The sequence below is a fragment of the Neoarius graeffei genome, chromosome 12, assembly GCF_027579695.1.
Source record: "Neoarius graeffei isolate fNeoGra1 chromosome 12, fNeoGra1.pri, whole genome shotgun sequence".
NCBI classification, from domain to species: Eukaryota; Metazoa; Chordata; class Actinopteri; order Siluriformes; family Ariidae; genus Neoarius; species Neoarius graeffei.
This window is the reverse complement of record NC_083580.1, coordinates 44,100,574-44,116,676: the sequence shown is the minus strand read 5'-3', so window position 1 is coordinate 44,116,676 and position 16,103 is coordinate 44,100,574. Positions and strand designations below refer to the sequence as shown.

General features: G+C 39.9%; 1 protein-coding gene across 2 annotated transcripts in view; it reads right to left on the bottom strand.

The window, feature by feature from the left end:
* Positions 1-15,448, bottom strand: part of rnf180b (ring finger protein 180b) — a 46,192-nt gene extending 30,744 nt beyond the window's left edge. For both annotated transcript variants that reach the window (XM_060935921.1, XM_060935923.1), the window contains exons 1-3: positions 15,344-15,448; positions 13,257-13,355; positions 1,454-1,540 (exon numbers count right to left, since the gene is read on the bottom strand). In XM_060935921.1, the coding sequence (XP_060791904.1) occupies positions 1,454-1,540; positions 13,257-13,355; positions 15,344-15,361 (204 nt within the window). In that variant the 5' untranslated portion in view covers positions 15,362-15,448. The remainder of the gene's footprint in view (positions 1-1,453; positions 1,541-13,256; positions 13,356-15,343) is intronic.
* Between the last annotated feature and the right edge of the window lie 655 nt (positions 15,449-16,103).

Here is a 16,103-nt window from a genome sequence, read left to right as displayed (position 1 = left end):
TGGACTGTGGGGGAAACCGGAACACCCGGAGGAAACCCACGCAGACACGGGGAGAACATGCAAACTCCACACATAAAGGCCCTCGCCAGCCACGGGGCTCGAACCTGGATCTTCTTGCTGTGAGGCGACAGCGCTAACCACTACACCACCGTGCCGCCCTGAGCGGAGACTTTTTTTTTTTCAATCCAGCCGAAGATCAACTCGAGTAAGTGTAAATATTTCTTCTATTTACTATGAGCAGATCGGTTGATGTGTGCGCTGTAGTGCATACACAGGAAAAATGACTGAGTAATTTTTCCAGAGTCAAAAGTATTTTCCTCAAAATTAGTTAATTTTGCTCTATTTTGAGTTGAGAGTGTAAAATTTGGAATTGGAGTGGGAGCAAAATTACAGCGTAATTGTGTAACAGACTAACAGAGTAGGTTGTAGCTCTGAACTGAGTAAAATAGTACAAGAGTTAATTTCAAGACACTGAATAGAGTCAAATACCAAAATAAAAGTAAAATACCAGATAAATGAAGCTGTTGTAAAAAGCAGTTTTAGAACCATGTTGGAAAAAACATTACCATAACCATGTGAAAAAACATTACCTTACCCATTGTGACAAACCATTTTGATTGCTTGACCTGATGGGATTAAGAGTTGGCACTGGGAGGGGTTTTCCCTCTTATTCATTGAATGGAAATTTTTTACACTTCCCATTGAATACCCCTCCCACTGCCAACCCTTCATCCCAAAATAATAGGACATATAATTTTTGATGGCCAGGTTAATTGTCCAAACCAATGGAGCAAATTTAAGTTTGTGTGTTTGATACATTCCTAAGACTGAACAGAATCACCTCAAGTGACCAAAACGGTTCGACAGAATGGGAAAGGTCATGTTTTTTTTTTTCCACATATTCCAACACAATTCTAAAACTGCTTTTTATAATATCTTCATCTATCTGTGTGTGTGTTTTTTTAAAGTACTATCATAACATACATACTACATACAGGACATATTATCGTAGCTGAACTTGTGCTGAATACAACAACAACAAAAAAAAGTCATGAGACTTTGAAAATACTGCTTAGATTCGTTGAAACTGACAAAATTAGAGCATGCTAAAATCATTAGAGTGCCAGAAAATACCCTCAAACTCCAGAGGGTTAATACATAATCATTTCTATACGAACAGCTCATTCACAGGGACTTGTATAGCAGACGATCCAGATCAAATGATTAAAAAAATGTGTGCAATGTTTATATGGTAACGATTTTTCATAAGGAGACATTTATTTAGCATTTATGAATATGATCAACTTCAGGGTGGTACCAGTAACTTGTGCCTGATCATGTTTTATTCCTTGTTACTGTAAGTCACAGGACCTTAAATTTGATTTCATTTGATTTTTGACATCTTAAATCGATAATTTGATAAGTCTCCGGGAAAACTTCATAAGGGCAGTACCTGATTAATAAGTGACAGGATCCAGTCAGGCAAAGCATCCACATCCACATGCCACACTGAACATCCAGCCAGGAGGTCTTTGGAGGCCTGTGAGGAGAAACAATAACAACTTCAGCATTTATTCACCATCTCCATTAACCACAGATATCAAAACATGAAACATAATATTTTAAGACAGATTATTACTTGTCACAAAACAAGATCCCAATGAAATCTTAGCCAAATGCTACAACAGATAGGCTGATGACATGTTCTCCATGTCAGATTCAACAGGTTTGCATAACAGAAACATTCATCAAAGTGGGTTTGAGGTAGTAAGTATAGGTTTCCTATCCATTATCATGTTTCACTTACATTTTCCCATTGTTGCCCCATGAGTTATGTAATACTATGTCATCTTCAATTTGGTGGCTTTTTGATGGGTGCCATAGCACTGCTCACATCCTGAGATTTCAATCAAAATGCTTCTCACACTGACAGAACCTTGCTTTCATATGTATTTGGTCGCAATGGCACTAAATTGGCCACTGGTGAGCATCTATTATGCATTCTTACACCAATCTCAACTCACAACCAAAGAGCTCTTTTATGATGTGCAATTTCTGTTTGTGAGAATGAATGAATGAGTTTCAAGTTTTGACAAGGAACTTGAATAGCCTAAGCAAGACATGTTCAAACTTTTCCTTCTGAGCCCCACCTTTTTTTTTTTTTGAGCCCACTAGTATGCCAAGCACACTTGGAAGGCCACTTGTCCAATTACCTTAGTGGAGCAGAGCTAACTGTTATATAAAACATTTATAGTTAAGCTGGACAAAATCTGATCGTTTTTATTTCACATTGTTCAACAACTGGCACCAGTCCACCAATTTAATTGGTTGAGTGGTATTCAAAGAGCGCATATACAGTCAGGTCCATAAGTATTTGAATAGTGAATCAATTTTCATAATTTTGCCTCTGTACCCCAGAAACATGGATTTGAAATGAAGCAATCAAGATGTGAATTAAGTGTAGAATTTCAGCTTTAATTCAAGGCTTTTTACAAAAATATTGCATTAAACCATTTAGGAATTACAGCCACTTTTTCATAGTCCGTCCATCCCCCCCCCAGTTCAAAAGTAATTGGACAAACTAGAAATTCTAAATATAAGCATCATATTTAATACTTGCATGCAAATCTTTCGTAGTCAATGACCACCTGAAGTCTGGAAGCCATGGACATCAACAAATACTGAGTTTCCAAGTAAAATTCCACTTTGAAGTTCAAAATGGTTACTACAGTAGTATTAGCAACATCAATGGACACCAAAAATGATGCATTTTTCATGAATATGACTGACTTGAAATATGAAAGCTCATCAGATGAAGATGAAAAGAAAGAAGCAAATCCAATTTCACTGGCTGCACCTTTAACAGGATTGTACAAATCAATGTGAGCTAGCTAGTAAATTAGCTGATGGGCTATAAACTGAGTGTAGCTTCTTCAGGATTGATTTACATTAACAGTGCAAAAATAAACAGAACATCTCTATATGTCTGGAATCTCATTTATTCAATATTAATTTCTTGTTTATAGATCTGTTGTATAAAAGCAATCTCACAATCATGCAATTCTACTTAAAGGTGCTGACTGCAAAGTTGAATTCTGGGCAAAATGTTCCATTTCTATTGCTGTCGGAATTTCGAGATGTTTCTCTGCTGCACACACCATGTATCCCATGTGCAAATGTTTTGCCAAGATAAAACGTATCCTGCATTTTACGATTGCGGAGACTGTCAAAGCAAGTGAGCAACAATATCACATGACCACCGCAGGGTTAAAACTTGGCAGTCACACGGTCACCAGTGGTGATTAAAAACTGACCAGGGCCACTAAAAGTTGAGCTTTGATCACCCGAAGGGCAACTATGATTTGAGAAGTATGGAAAAAAAAACCCACAAAAATTAAACCAAAAGGTACTTCAAGGAAGGGCCATTCTTTTCTTTCCTCTCTTCAACGCAAAGTTTGTGAATTCTAGTAAAAGTTTAGTTCTAAAGTGAAAAATTCAAAGCTGTTTGTGAGTGTTCAGATCGCTCTACAATATCCACAACTTTCCTGAACTCTGACCTTTCCCATGATTCATTGCTGCGTCATAGTGGAAGCTGGCATCTTTCTTCCACTCCACTGGGTTGACATTTGTAGCTGACACTAACTACTAGGTAGGTAAGATAGTTGAAGACATAAGTTAAATACCGTGGGGTGTTATTCAAGTAAAAATGGTTTTAATTTTTTTTTTTGAGTAGAGGAAATTTAAGAGCCACTTTGTTTTGGCCTGGGCCACTAAGAATTCAGGCATACTGGCCTGAGTGGCGACCAAGCACTTAATTTAATTTTTAGCTCTGTCACCTTGGGGCGTTTGACCAACTTTTAATCAAAACAAGTCGGCATGGGCAAACGTGATGGACTCCACTCTCCTGACAGCTAAAGGCCAGCGACAAAGGAAAGCCTAAATAGTGCGTGCAACTTTAAGATAAAGCAAGGTTAGATTACCTTTTTCTGGACAGATAACTAAACCATTCTATCTAGTGCTTTGCTATCTTAGCCTTAGAATGCATGGGCTCAACTCCACAGTAGCAAGTATAGAGTTATATGCCTAATGTTTTGATCTTACAGAGAAAATATTTTCTTTTTTGTTTCACAGATCTATTTGTGGATGTCAACCATAAATTACATAACTGTAACTCAAAACTCTTCAAGGTTGATGCAGAGTCATGATATTTTTCATGCATCGCCATCTTGGTGTGACCCAGTTCCATAGTTATGCTAATTAGTTAAAGCTCCTCGCATATGGCTGTTTCTGTAGGGCCACACTGTTTACCTGAAGAGGTCGAAAAACGGTCCCAAAATGACAAAAAAAAAAACCAACCCTCAGCACATCAAAATGATCACATCTCATCCACATGATATTGTTCTTGAGAGACAAAGGAAAATGCCATGCACAATTTAAAATAAATAAAATTTAAATTTCAGATGACTTTGCAGTCAGGGCTATAATTAGCTAAGCCAAATTACAGTCATGCCAAAATTCAGTTTAACCATACTCTTGAAGAAAGATAAGGCATTGTCATGGCATCTTTCAAGTGGAAAGCTCAAAACATGTACAACTATCAGTCATTTTGGATTCATATGTTGATTGGCTTATCTGTTTTTATTAGGGAAAAGGAAATCTGCTATTTTGGTATATTTTTAAATGTTAAGTGTGTAAAGGTTGGCAGGTCTAAAATCAGTCATAAAAGCCTACACCAGGGGTCTTCAATCCTATCCACAAAGGGCCAGTGTGGCTGCAGGCTTTCATTCCAACCAAGCAGGAGCTACATCTGATTTCACTTGTTTAATCATTTCACCCTCGTCTCCAGTCAACAATCAAGTGAGCCTCCAATTTGGCTGTAATGAAAGCCTGCAGCTACACCGGCCCTTTGCGGATAGGATTGAAGACCCCTGGCCTATACAGTTGGCTCCAGGTGACTTACCTGTCCCTCAAATTCGTTTTTTATTGACAAATTTACAGTGGTGCTTGAAAGTTTGTGAACCCTTTAGAATTGTCTATATTTCTGCATAAATATGACCGAAAACATCATCCGATTTTCACACACGTCCTAAAAGTAGATCAAGAGAACCCAGTTAAACAAATGAGACAAAAATATTATACTTGGTCATTTATTTATTGAGGAAAATGATCCAATATAACATATCTGTGAATGGCAAAAGTATGTGAACCTCTAGGATTAGCAGTTAATTTGAAGGTGAAATTAGAGTCAGGTGTTTTCAATCAATGGGATGACAGTCAGGTGTGAGTGGGCACCCTGTTTTATTTAAAGAACAGGGATCTATCAAAGTCTGATCTTCACAACACATGTCTGTGGAAGTGTATTATGGCACCAACAAAGGGGATTTCTGAGGACCTCAGAAAAAGCGTTGTTGATGCTCATCAGGCTGGAAAAGGTTACAAAACCATCTCTAAAGAGTTTGGACTCCACCAATCCACAGCCAAACAGAATGTGCACAAATGGAGGAAATTCAAGACCATTGTTACCCTCCCCAGGAGTGGTCGACCAACAAAGATCACTCCACGAGCAAGGTGTGTAATAGTCGGCGAGGTCACAAAGGACCCCAGGGTAACTTCTAAGCAACTGAAGGCCTCTCTCACATTGGCTAATGTTAATGTTCATGAGTCCACCATCAGAAGAACACTGAACAACAATGGTGTACATGGCAGGGTTGCAAGGAGAAAGCCACTGCTCTCCAAAAAGAACATTGCTGCTCGTCTGCAGTTTGCTGAAGATCATGTGGACAAGCCAGAAGGCTATTGGAAAAATGTTTTGTGGACAGATGAGACCAAAATACAACTTTTTGGTTTAAATGAGAAGCATTATGTTTGGAGAAAGGAAAACACTGCATTCCAGCATAAGAACCTTATCCCATCTGAGAAACATGGTGGTGGTAGTATCATGGTTTGGGCCTGTTTTGCTGCATCTGGGCCAGGACGGCTTGCCATCATTGATGGAACAATGAATTCTGAATTATACCAGCGAATTCTAATGGAAAATGTCAGGACATCTGTCCATGAACTGAATCTCAAGAGAAGATGGGTCATGCAACAAGACAATGACACGAAGCACACAAGTCGTTCTAGGAAAGAATGGTTAAAGAAGAATAAAGTTAAATGTTTTGGAATGGCCAAGTCAAAGTCCTGACCTTAATCCAATCGAAATGTTGTGGAAGGACCTGAAGCGAGCAGTTCATGTGAGGAAACCCACCAACATCCCAGAGTTGAAACTGTTCTGTATGGAGGAATGGGCTAAAATTCCTCCAAGCTGGTGTGCAGGACTGATCAACAGTTACCGGAAACGTTTAGTTGCAGTTATTGCTGCACAAGGGGGTCACACCAGATACTGAAGGCAAAGGTTCACATACTTTTGCCACTCACAGATATGTAATACTGGATAATTTTCCTCAATAAATATATGACCAAGTATCATATTTTTGTCTCATTTGTTGAACTGGGTTCTCTTTATCTACTTTTCGTACTTGTGTGAAAATCTGATGATGTTTTAGGTCATATTTATGTAGAAATATAGAAAATTCGAAAGGGTTCACAAACTTTCAAGCACCACTGTAATCTTTTCTGGAATCATCCTTACTTCTTTAGGATTGATGGTATTCACCCCAGTACGCTAGGCACTCAAGTTCTAGCAGACACTATTTTATTCAGTGCTGAAGACCACAAAATGACTAAACTCTCATAATATTGTTGACTCTGCTAAGAGAGACTCGCAAACAGACGATATTACATTAGCCGCTGTTTTTGCAGCTCCCTCTTCTGAGGGACTAGTGACCCAGTAGATTTAATATACAACAACTACTCCTCTGCTGCTCTCCACTCACCAGCCTATTGCCTGTCAAGTTTCATGTGTTAGGATAAAGCTAGTGAGAACCAGCGAGACCAGGAATGTTGTGTTTAATAACTTGATACCTATAAAATTGTTGAACTCTTATTCTAGGCAGACGGTTATTGCTAAAATGTCACTGTTAAATGTAAGGTATCTTTCCAATAAGAGTTTTATTCTAAATGACTATCACTTCAAAGGATCTTAATTTTTTTTCTACCTTACTGAAACTTGATTAAAGAACGGCGATTTAGTCAACTTATTGAGGCTTGTCCTCCTCAATTTAAAATTTTAAACAAAGCTAGATCCAATCGCAGCAGTGTCAGTGTAGCTCTGGTTTATAAGGAATCCTTCAATGGTAGCCTTCTCAGCACCAGTAAATTTGACCATTTTGAATTAAAGATGTTGAAGTTAGCACGCGATGAACCTGCTGTGTGCTACTTGATCTATCGTCCCAGTTCTAAGGTCAGTCCCTTTTTGTCTGAATTTACCAACTTACTCTCTGAGCTTGTTTTAAAATATGGTAAAACCATTATTACTTGGGATTTTAACCTACATACTGATGTTTTAACTGATCCTTTGGTTGCAGAATTTTTAAGTACTACTTAATCCTTTAACTTGTAGCATGTAACAGGCCCAAAACATAACTGTGGCAAGACCTTGGATTTAGTGTTTATATCTGGTTTACTGACATACATCAATCAGGCATAACATTATGACCACTGACAGGTGAAGTGAATAACACTGATTATCTCATTACAATGGCACCTGTCAAGGGGCAGCATTAGGCATATTAGGCAGCAAGAGAACAGTCAGTTCTCAAAATTGATGTGCTGGAAGCAGGAAAAATGGGTAAACTGCTGTAAACGTTAATGCTGGCTAAAACAGAAAAGCTTTTTCAGCAGATTGTACTACAGTAGCTCTTCTGTGGGATTGGACCATGTGGGCTAGCCTTCGTGCCCCATGTAAATCAATCAGCCTTTGACACCCATGACCCTGTCGCTGGTTTACTGGTTGTCCTTCCTTGGACCAATTTTGGTAGGTACAGTGCTCAGCATAAATGAGTACACCCCCTTTGAAAAGTAACATTTTAAACAATATCTCAATGAACACAATTTCCAAAATGTTGAAAAGACAAAAGTTTAATATAACATTTGTTGAACTTATGTGAAAGTAAGGTTAATAATATAAACTTAGATTACACATTTTTCAGTTTTACTCAAATTAGGGTGGTGCAAAAATGAGTACACCCCACAACAAAAACTACTACATCTAGTACTTTGTATGGCCTCCATGATTTTTAATGACAGCGCCAAATCTTCTAGGCATGGAATGAACAAGTTGGAGACATTTTGCAACATCAATCTTTTTCCAATCTTCAACAATGACCTCGTTTAGTGACTGGATGCTGGATGGAGAGTGATGCTCAACTCTTCAGAATTCTTCAGAATTCCCCAAAGAAAATAATTTCTTTACACCACAAGGTGAAGGCTACAAGAAGATCAGCAAAGCTTTACTTATCAGTCAGAATACTGTAGCAAAAGTGGTACAAAAATTTAAGAAAGATGGAACTGCAACCATCTCACAGGGGTGTCTAGGCCGTCCACGGAAGTTAACACCTCAACAGGAGCGTCTTCTGATGAGAAGGGTTGAAGAAAATCGGCATGCAAGTTCACTGCAGTTATCTAAAGAAATAGAAAGCCAAACTGGGGTGACTATTTCCCGTGACACAATACAGCATACACTGCAGAGCAGGGGTCCCCAAACTACAGCCCGCGGGCCACATCCGGCCCGCTTAAACAATTGGAGTGGCCCACTTAACGATCCCAAACAATTCCTCTAAACATGGCCTATTTTTTAAAATTGCATTTTCCTATTATAAAATATCCGCACTTAATGATCAAGGTTGGCATTCCAATTAAAATTTACCTTATTTACGAACTATTTACAGTAGTAGCTAATTTTCACCCCCCCACACACAATCGTATATTCCGACGTGACTTTGCTCGTGATCAAGCGTCAAGTGCGTGCGGGCGAGGCAAGCTAACGAAAGAAAGGCAGAAAACAAAATGTCAAAATGGAAAATAGATTCGGAGTGTAGAGGTTTTTAAACAGCAATAGACGGATGAGTATTTATTGTCCAGTGCAAGGAAAAGGCAGTTTGCCTAATCTGCAAGGAGACAGTGGCGGTGTTTAAAGAATTTAACATTCACCGGCACTATGAAACTCGCCACAGAGGGCAGTATGCTAGCTTGCGAGGCCAAGTGAGGAGAGACAAGGTGGCTAGGCTAAAAAGTGGATTAACTGCCCAGCAGAGTACAATGCTATGCCAAACACAGATGAACCGGTCATCCGTTCGGGCCAGCTTCAAGGTAGCTAAACTGATAGCAAGCTGTGGAAAGTCGTTCAGTGATGGGGAGTTTATCAAGAAGTGTTTGAATGCTGTCGCGGAGGTGGTGTGTCCGGACAAGAAAGATGCCCTGAACGCAGGGAGTCTGTCCGCATCTACAGTCACCAGGCGAATTGAAGAAACGTTATGTAATGTACATGTCCAGCTGAAAGAGAAAGCTAAAGATTTTGAGTGTTTTGCATTGGCAATGGATGAGAGCAATGACGTGCAGGACACAGCACAACTGCTGATTTTTATTCGGGGAGTTAATTCAAATTTTGAAGTGTCCGAGGAGCTGGCAGCTCTACAAAGTCTCACGGATACTACGACAGGAGAGGATATTTTTTGTAAAGTACGCCAAACGATGGAAGGGTTGGATTTAGACTGGTCTACGCTGGCTAGCATCACAACGGACAGTGCTCCGAGTATGATTGGTGCGTCGAGGGGGCTAGTGGGGTGCATAAAAAGCGAAATGCAGGGACGAGGTCTCACCCCCCTACTACAAGTCCACTGCCTGATTCACCAGCAAGCACTGTGCTGCAAAGTTCTGAAGTGGGAATCTGTCATGAAGGTGGTTGTGTCCTGCATAAACTTCATCAGAGCAAATGGACTTAAACACAGGCAGTTCCAAGCTTTTCTCTCCGAGCTGGAGTCTGCCCATGGAGATGTGCTTTACCACATTGAAGTCCGTTGGTTAAGCCGGGGCAGAGTTTTGAAGCGTTTTTACAACTTGCTACACGAAATCAACGCCTTTCTCCTGACAAAGGGAACAACTGTCCCAGAGCTGATCGACGCAGGATGGAAATGGAACCTCGCGTTTTTAACAGATGTGACAGAAAATTTAAACGGCCTCAATTTACAGCTGCAGGGCAAGGGAAAATTAATCAGTGACGTGTATTCCTACATCAAAGCATTTGAGGTTAAACTGGCGCTGCTTGTTGGACAAGTGCAAAAACAAGACTTCACCAATCTCTCTGCTACTCGAAGCTTCTCAGCTGAGAAACCAGCGGTCCCGTTCCCAACCAAGAAGTGCAAGGACGCACTGGAAACGCCGAGGGCAGAGTTCAGTGTGCGGTTCCGTGAGCTTCGTGACCACATTAAAGAAATTCGCATATTCCAGAACCCTTTTGCTGCTGACATTAATGACACCCTGCCTTCTCTTCAATTTGAACTGGCTGAGTTGCAGACCTGTGATGTGCTGAAAGATGCATTCAGCCCCAGCTGTCTCATAGAGTACTATGCTTCCCTCCCAAATGAGACCTACCCCAACATAAAGCATGCAATGAAGATGTCCACAGTTTTTGGGAGCACATATATCTGTGAGCAAACTTTTTCTCGCATGAAGCTGATAAAAAATTCAATGAGATCAAGACTCTCAGATCAACACCTGCATCAGTCTCTGAGGTTGGCTGTAACTGGGATAGAACCTGCCATCAATCTCCTCACCAGTCAGAAGCAAGCCCACAGCTCACACTGATATGCTAAGCCTGCTGATTTCAATAACTATGAATATGAAAAAATGTCAGTATAGTAATGTTCTTTTTATAGGCAACATGTTTATTGACCAGTGATGTCACAGAGAAAATGAGACTGCAGCATGTCATCTGCTGATGGGCTGCTTGGGTTTTTTATCTGCCATTCCTGAAGGGCCTGCATGCTTCCAGCACCACCCTGAAGTGAGAAGGAGAGATTGTAGTTGACCGCTCCCACCCTGGAGCCAGGATCCTCATCATCACAGCACAAAAAACAGATCACCTTATATACCTGTTTATTACAATAATTCTGTATTAAATGTTATTTCACTGTAACTTTAGTAAACACATATACCTGTGTAGACAAATGACTTAACTATTGTTAACTCACCTTTACTTTACTCTGTACATACAAAGTCAGCTCACCTAGATAAGACTACTTCACCTGATTTTTATTATTATTCTGTATTAATATTATTTTACTACCTGTGAAGACAAAATACCTACCAATTGTTAACTCACCTGTACCTGTTACAAAATCACATCACCTCATTGTTACCTGGCATCAGCTTGTGTTTTTATTTTCTATAAATAAAAGGAGTATCTGTGGTACTTCAAATAAACACGTGAAGACTTGTTACTTTTTTTCGCAAACCAACAGGTGGTGCCAAGGCCAAGCGAAGTGCAGCTGCAACAAATGATCATTATAACCTCCACAATAATACTGGTTGTCACTTTGGTCCATATCATTTCCTGTTATAGACTGACCCCGGCCCCCCATCACGGAAAGGAAAGTTGATGTGGCCCCCACCGAAAAAAGTTTGGGAACCCCTGCAGCAGAGGAATGGCATGCATGGATGCTGTCCACGAAAGAAGCCTCTCCTAAAGCCCAGGCACAAAAAAGTCGGCCTAGAGTTTGCCAGGGCCCATGCTGACAAAGATGAAGACTACTAGGATTCTATACTCTGGAGTGATGAGACCAAGATAAATGTTTTTGGATCTGATGGCTTCAAAACTGTATGGCATCGCAAAGGTGAGGAATACAAAGAAAAATGCATGGTGCCTACAGTGAAACATGGTGGTGGCAGTATCCTTATGTGGGGCTGCATGAGTGCTGCTGGTGTCAGGGAGCTGCATTTCATTGATGGCATCATGAATTCACAGATGTATTGCTCTATACTGAAAGAGAAGATGCTACCATCACTCCGTGCCCTTGGTCGTCATGCACTTTTCCAACAGGACAATGATCCTAAACACACATCTAAGGCCACTGTTGGATTTCTGAAGAAGAACAGGGTGAAAGTGATTCAGTGGTCAAGTATGTCTCCTGATCTGAACCCAATCGAACACCTATGGGGAATTCTGAAGAGACAAGTTGAGCATCACTCTCCATCCAGCATCCAGTCACTAAAAGAGGTCATTGTTGAAGAACGGAAAAAGATTGATGTTGCAGAATGTCGCCAACTTGTTCATTCCATGCCTAGAAGACTTGGTGCTGTCATTAAAAATCACGGAGGCCATACAAAGTACTCGATGTAGTAGTTTTTGTTGTGGGGTGTACTCATTTTTGCACCACCCTAATTTGAGTAAAACTGAAAAAAATGTGTAATCCAAGTTATATTATTAACCTTACTTTCACGTTATAAGTTAAACAGATGTTATATTAAACTTTGTCTTTTCAACATTTTAGAAATTGTTTGTGTTCATTGAGATATTGTTTAAAATGTTACTTTTCAAAGGGGGTGTACTCATTTACGCTGAGCACCATACTAACCACTGCATACTGGGAACACCCCACAAGATGTGCCATTTTGGAGATGTTCAGACCCAGTCATCTAGCCATGACAATTTGGCCCTTGTCAAAGTCACTCAGAGCCTTACACTTGCCCATTTTTCCTGGTTCCAACACATCAACTTAGAGAATTGACTGTTCTCTTGCTGCCTTATATACAGTATCCCACCCCTTGAGAGGTGCCACTGTAACAATAATTAATGTAATTAATTTATCTGTCAGTGTTTTTAATTTTATGGCTGATATTTTTAGCATGATGTCAAGCACTGTGTGCCACCTGGCTTGAAAAGCACTATATAAAAAAAAAGGTACTATTATTAATTTTATATTTTTCCCCTGCCCCAAATCACACACACCCTACCTGCAATTCCTGCCCCACAGTTTGATTATCTCTGGCCTAAAGGATGTTGCCAGATGTAATGTGACTTTGTACATATACTGAAGTTAATAAACACCATCTCAAGCTATAGGTCTCTACTAGTCCCTATAATAGTAGTATGTAGCTGCAGCCACTTAGACCAATGTAAAGCCACGGGCTAGGCAGATGAAGCCCCTGCTTAGCCACATGGAAGTAAACTGCTTTTTCTTGCATTTGTGATTGTGCCCAAGATTTTTCTGCTCAGCATGTGGCTCTGGTGTTCAGAAACTCAGTGTGAAATCTCCCACTTTAGTAAGCACAATTCATCAACTGAATAGACAAAAATTTCGGCATAAAAACAAACTCACTGAAAGCAAGCATGATGAGTCTACAACACATCTTCGGCACTTTTTACAGCGAAAGATTGAGGGTTCTTCTTGGATTCCAACAGGATCTGGTATGCCGTCCTGTAATTGAAAACGTGGAACACTGGTTAATTGGCAGTAGGCGCACAAAAATTGACCACTCTCAAAGCCAGGATTATCTGTTAGCCACATAAATGAAGTCAAAGTTAAATATTAGAGCATGTGGTGAGAGATAAGTGTAGGAATTTTTTTTTAAAATCTGTATCAACAAGATCAACTGTGAGCTACTGCTCACTTACATATACCCCCGCTCTCATTTATATCAGAATGCAAGCAATCGAAGGAATAAGACACTTATTATAAATGTTGACTTCAACAAATAAAATAACCCTGAAACAAGCAAGTAGAGCGCAGTGCTCTCCCCAGGTATTTCAAACAGCATCCTGGTAAACTGTCATTTTGAAATAGCATTTTGCTTCTTGAAATAGCGTAAAAAGCCACCCTATATGTTTCGTAAATACATTCAGTCGGTAAACAGGAAGTTGATGTGCAACAGACCTGAAAATGATATACACAGTATAGAACCCCAAGTTGAAATTTTGAGTCCAGGACTCATGACCTAATTTTAAGGACTCGTGACTCGACTCGGACTCGTGCATTAACTACATTAGGACTCGGATAATGGAGACGAGGACTCCGATTTTTTCTTTTTGGTAACATGCCATGATAATTTGGCATAAGATATTTATATCTACATTAATTTTGTACTAATTTCGTGTCAAAGTGTCACACCTGCGCATCTTGGCGCGTGCATCAGATAGACTCTCGGGCGCACTCCAGACAGCACGAGCGCCAAGCGGACTCTCTCGTGCGCCGTAAACAACTCGCACCTGCATAAACTGTGAAAACACACTTTCTTTGCAAAGTATTGAGTTGCGTTGCTGAGCAATTACTGAGACTTATTTCCTTGTTTGGTTTCCTGATCCCTGATTTCCTATTTCTCGTCTTTGATTCTGCGTTGTCTACGATAGCCTGTTTGTGCCTCACTCAACTGTTTTACGATTTTCCCTGCCGTTCTGGATTGTTTACCTGTCTTCACTTGTATTAATAAACACACCTTCTGCACTTACATCCGTCTCCCAACCATCTCTGACAGAATCCTTCGCACTCCCTGACAAAGAAGCACATCCACCTGTTCATACGTCATGTTCAGGAACAAACTAATGTTAATGGGACTAAAACAGCCACCGTCAAAGAGTGATGTTGGAGAGTTGGACTCGACTCGAGTTTTTTTTAATGACTTGGACTTGAACAATGGGGACTCGAGGTTTAGTGACTCGACTACAACACTGCCAAGTACCAAGTGGCTATGATTTGTGGTTGCTTTGAAAAGGGTGTTTCGGATGGACAGAGGTAAACCAGTATATCCCCCTCCTTCGGAGCGGGGGTATAATAATGTATACTTCATATAAACCAGAGGCTCTGTTCATATAAAAAAAAAAAAATCTCAAGATTAAAAATTGCTCTTAAGTGGCCAGTTTAGCAGGAAAGAAAATATTTCTTTGAACCATATAACTTTCCAACAAACATTTTGGGAAAGGTTTTTCAGTTGGGGAACTGAAATAAACATTTCAGTTTATACATCAAAATACTGCATTTTTGGTTGCGCAATTTTCTGCATATCAAAATAGACGAAGCTTTATTTGCAAAAATTTACATTTTCAGAAGTTCAAATACAAATAATAACAGCAATCATCAATTAACAAATAATCAGATAAAAAAAAATAGTCACCCTTTTTACCGCTAGTGTTTGGCTTTAAGACAAAAGTTTTATAACATAATTTAAGTTCCTGAACATTGGTGATCTTTCTAACTGGCTCCCTATATTGTTAATTTGTTACATGTCTATATACTGCAAGGTTTTAAATAATAGTTCATAAACTCGATAGCTTTCCTAATATAGATTAAATATCCGTTTAAACTTTAGTCTTAGCTAAGGTATTTCAGCATCACAATACTGTACTTATTGTCAAGGACTTGAATAAATATTATAATCAATAATGCGAGGTTAATAATAAAAATGTAAATACCATATCAAGGGAAGCCATTGTTTTGACGATATTTCCCAGAAAGACCTCGACAAAACTGAAGCTAACTACCAAGCCAGCTAAAAACAAATAACACGTTGAGTCGGCTTTTTCCTAACAGCCACGATACGGGAGCTGTTTAGGGACATGTAACATCTAAAACGCGATTTGAAATTAACCGTTCACTTCACAGGCTGTGTACTTAGGTGGGGATCACACTGGCCAGCGGTAGTACCGCCAGAAGCAGCCGATTTTCTATTGTTTGTTGTGGTTCGTCAGCAAAACGGTGGACACCGACAGCATTACATTAGTGACGTAGGAGCAGAGCGTTGGTTCAAGTAGAACTTGTTTCAACTTTCTGACCGTAACAATATCGGTCTATGAACGTTTCAGGTGTTTTGACCAATCAAAGCGGTAAGATTGCTATAGGGGCGGGGCGTCTGAAATGACAAGAAGAGTTTTTCTTGAAAGCAGTGTCTCATGGACCCAAACAGAGTCTCTCTCTCTCTCTCTCTCACTTTCCTCACCATCTCATCCCAAAGCTTCTAAAACCCTATTACTGGTATCCATTTCCAAGTCTTTTCCCCCCCCGTTATTGTACGGAAGGTTGGTGCTTTGCATCACTTAGGAACCAGATAGAACTTTGTTTGACTCATAGAATTATTATGGATTTTTCTCTTCTTTTTATTATTGTGATATATGATAAGAGATGGGCAGCACGGTGGTGTAGTAGTTAGTGCTGTCGCCTCACAGCAAGAAGGTC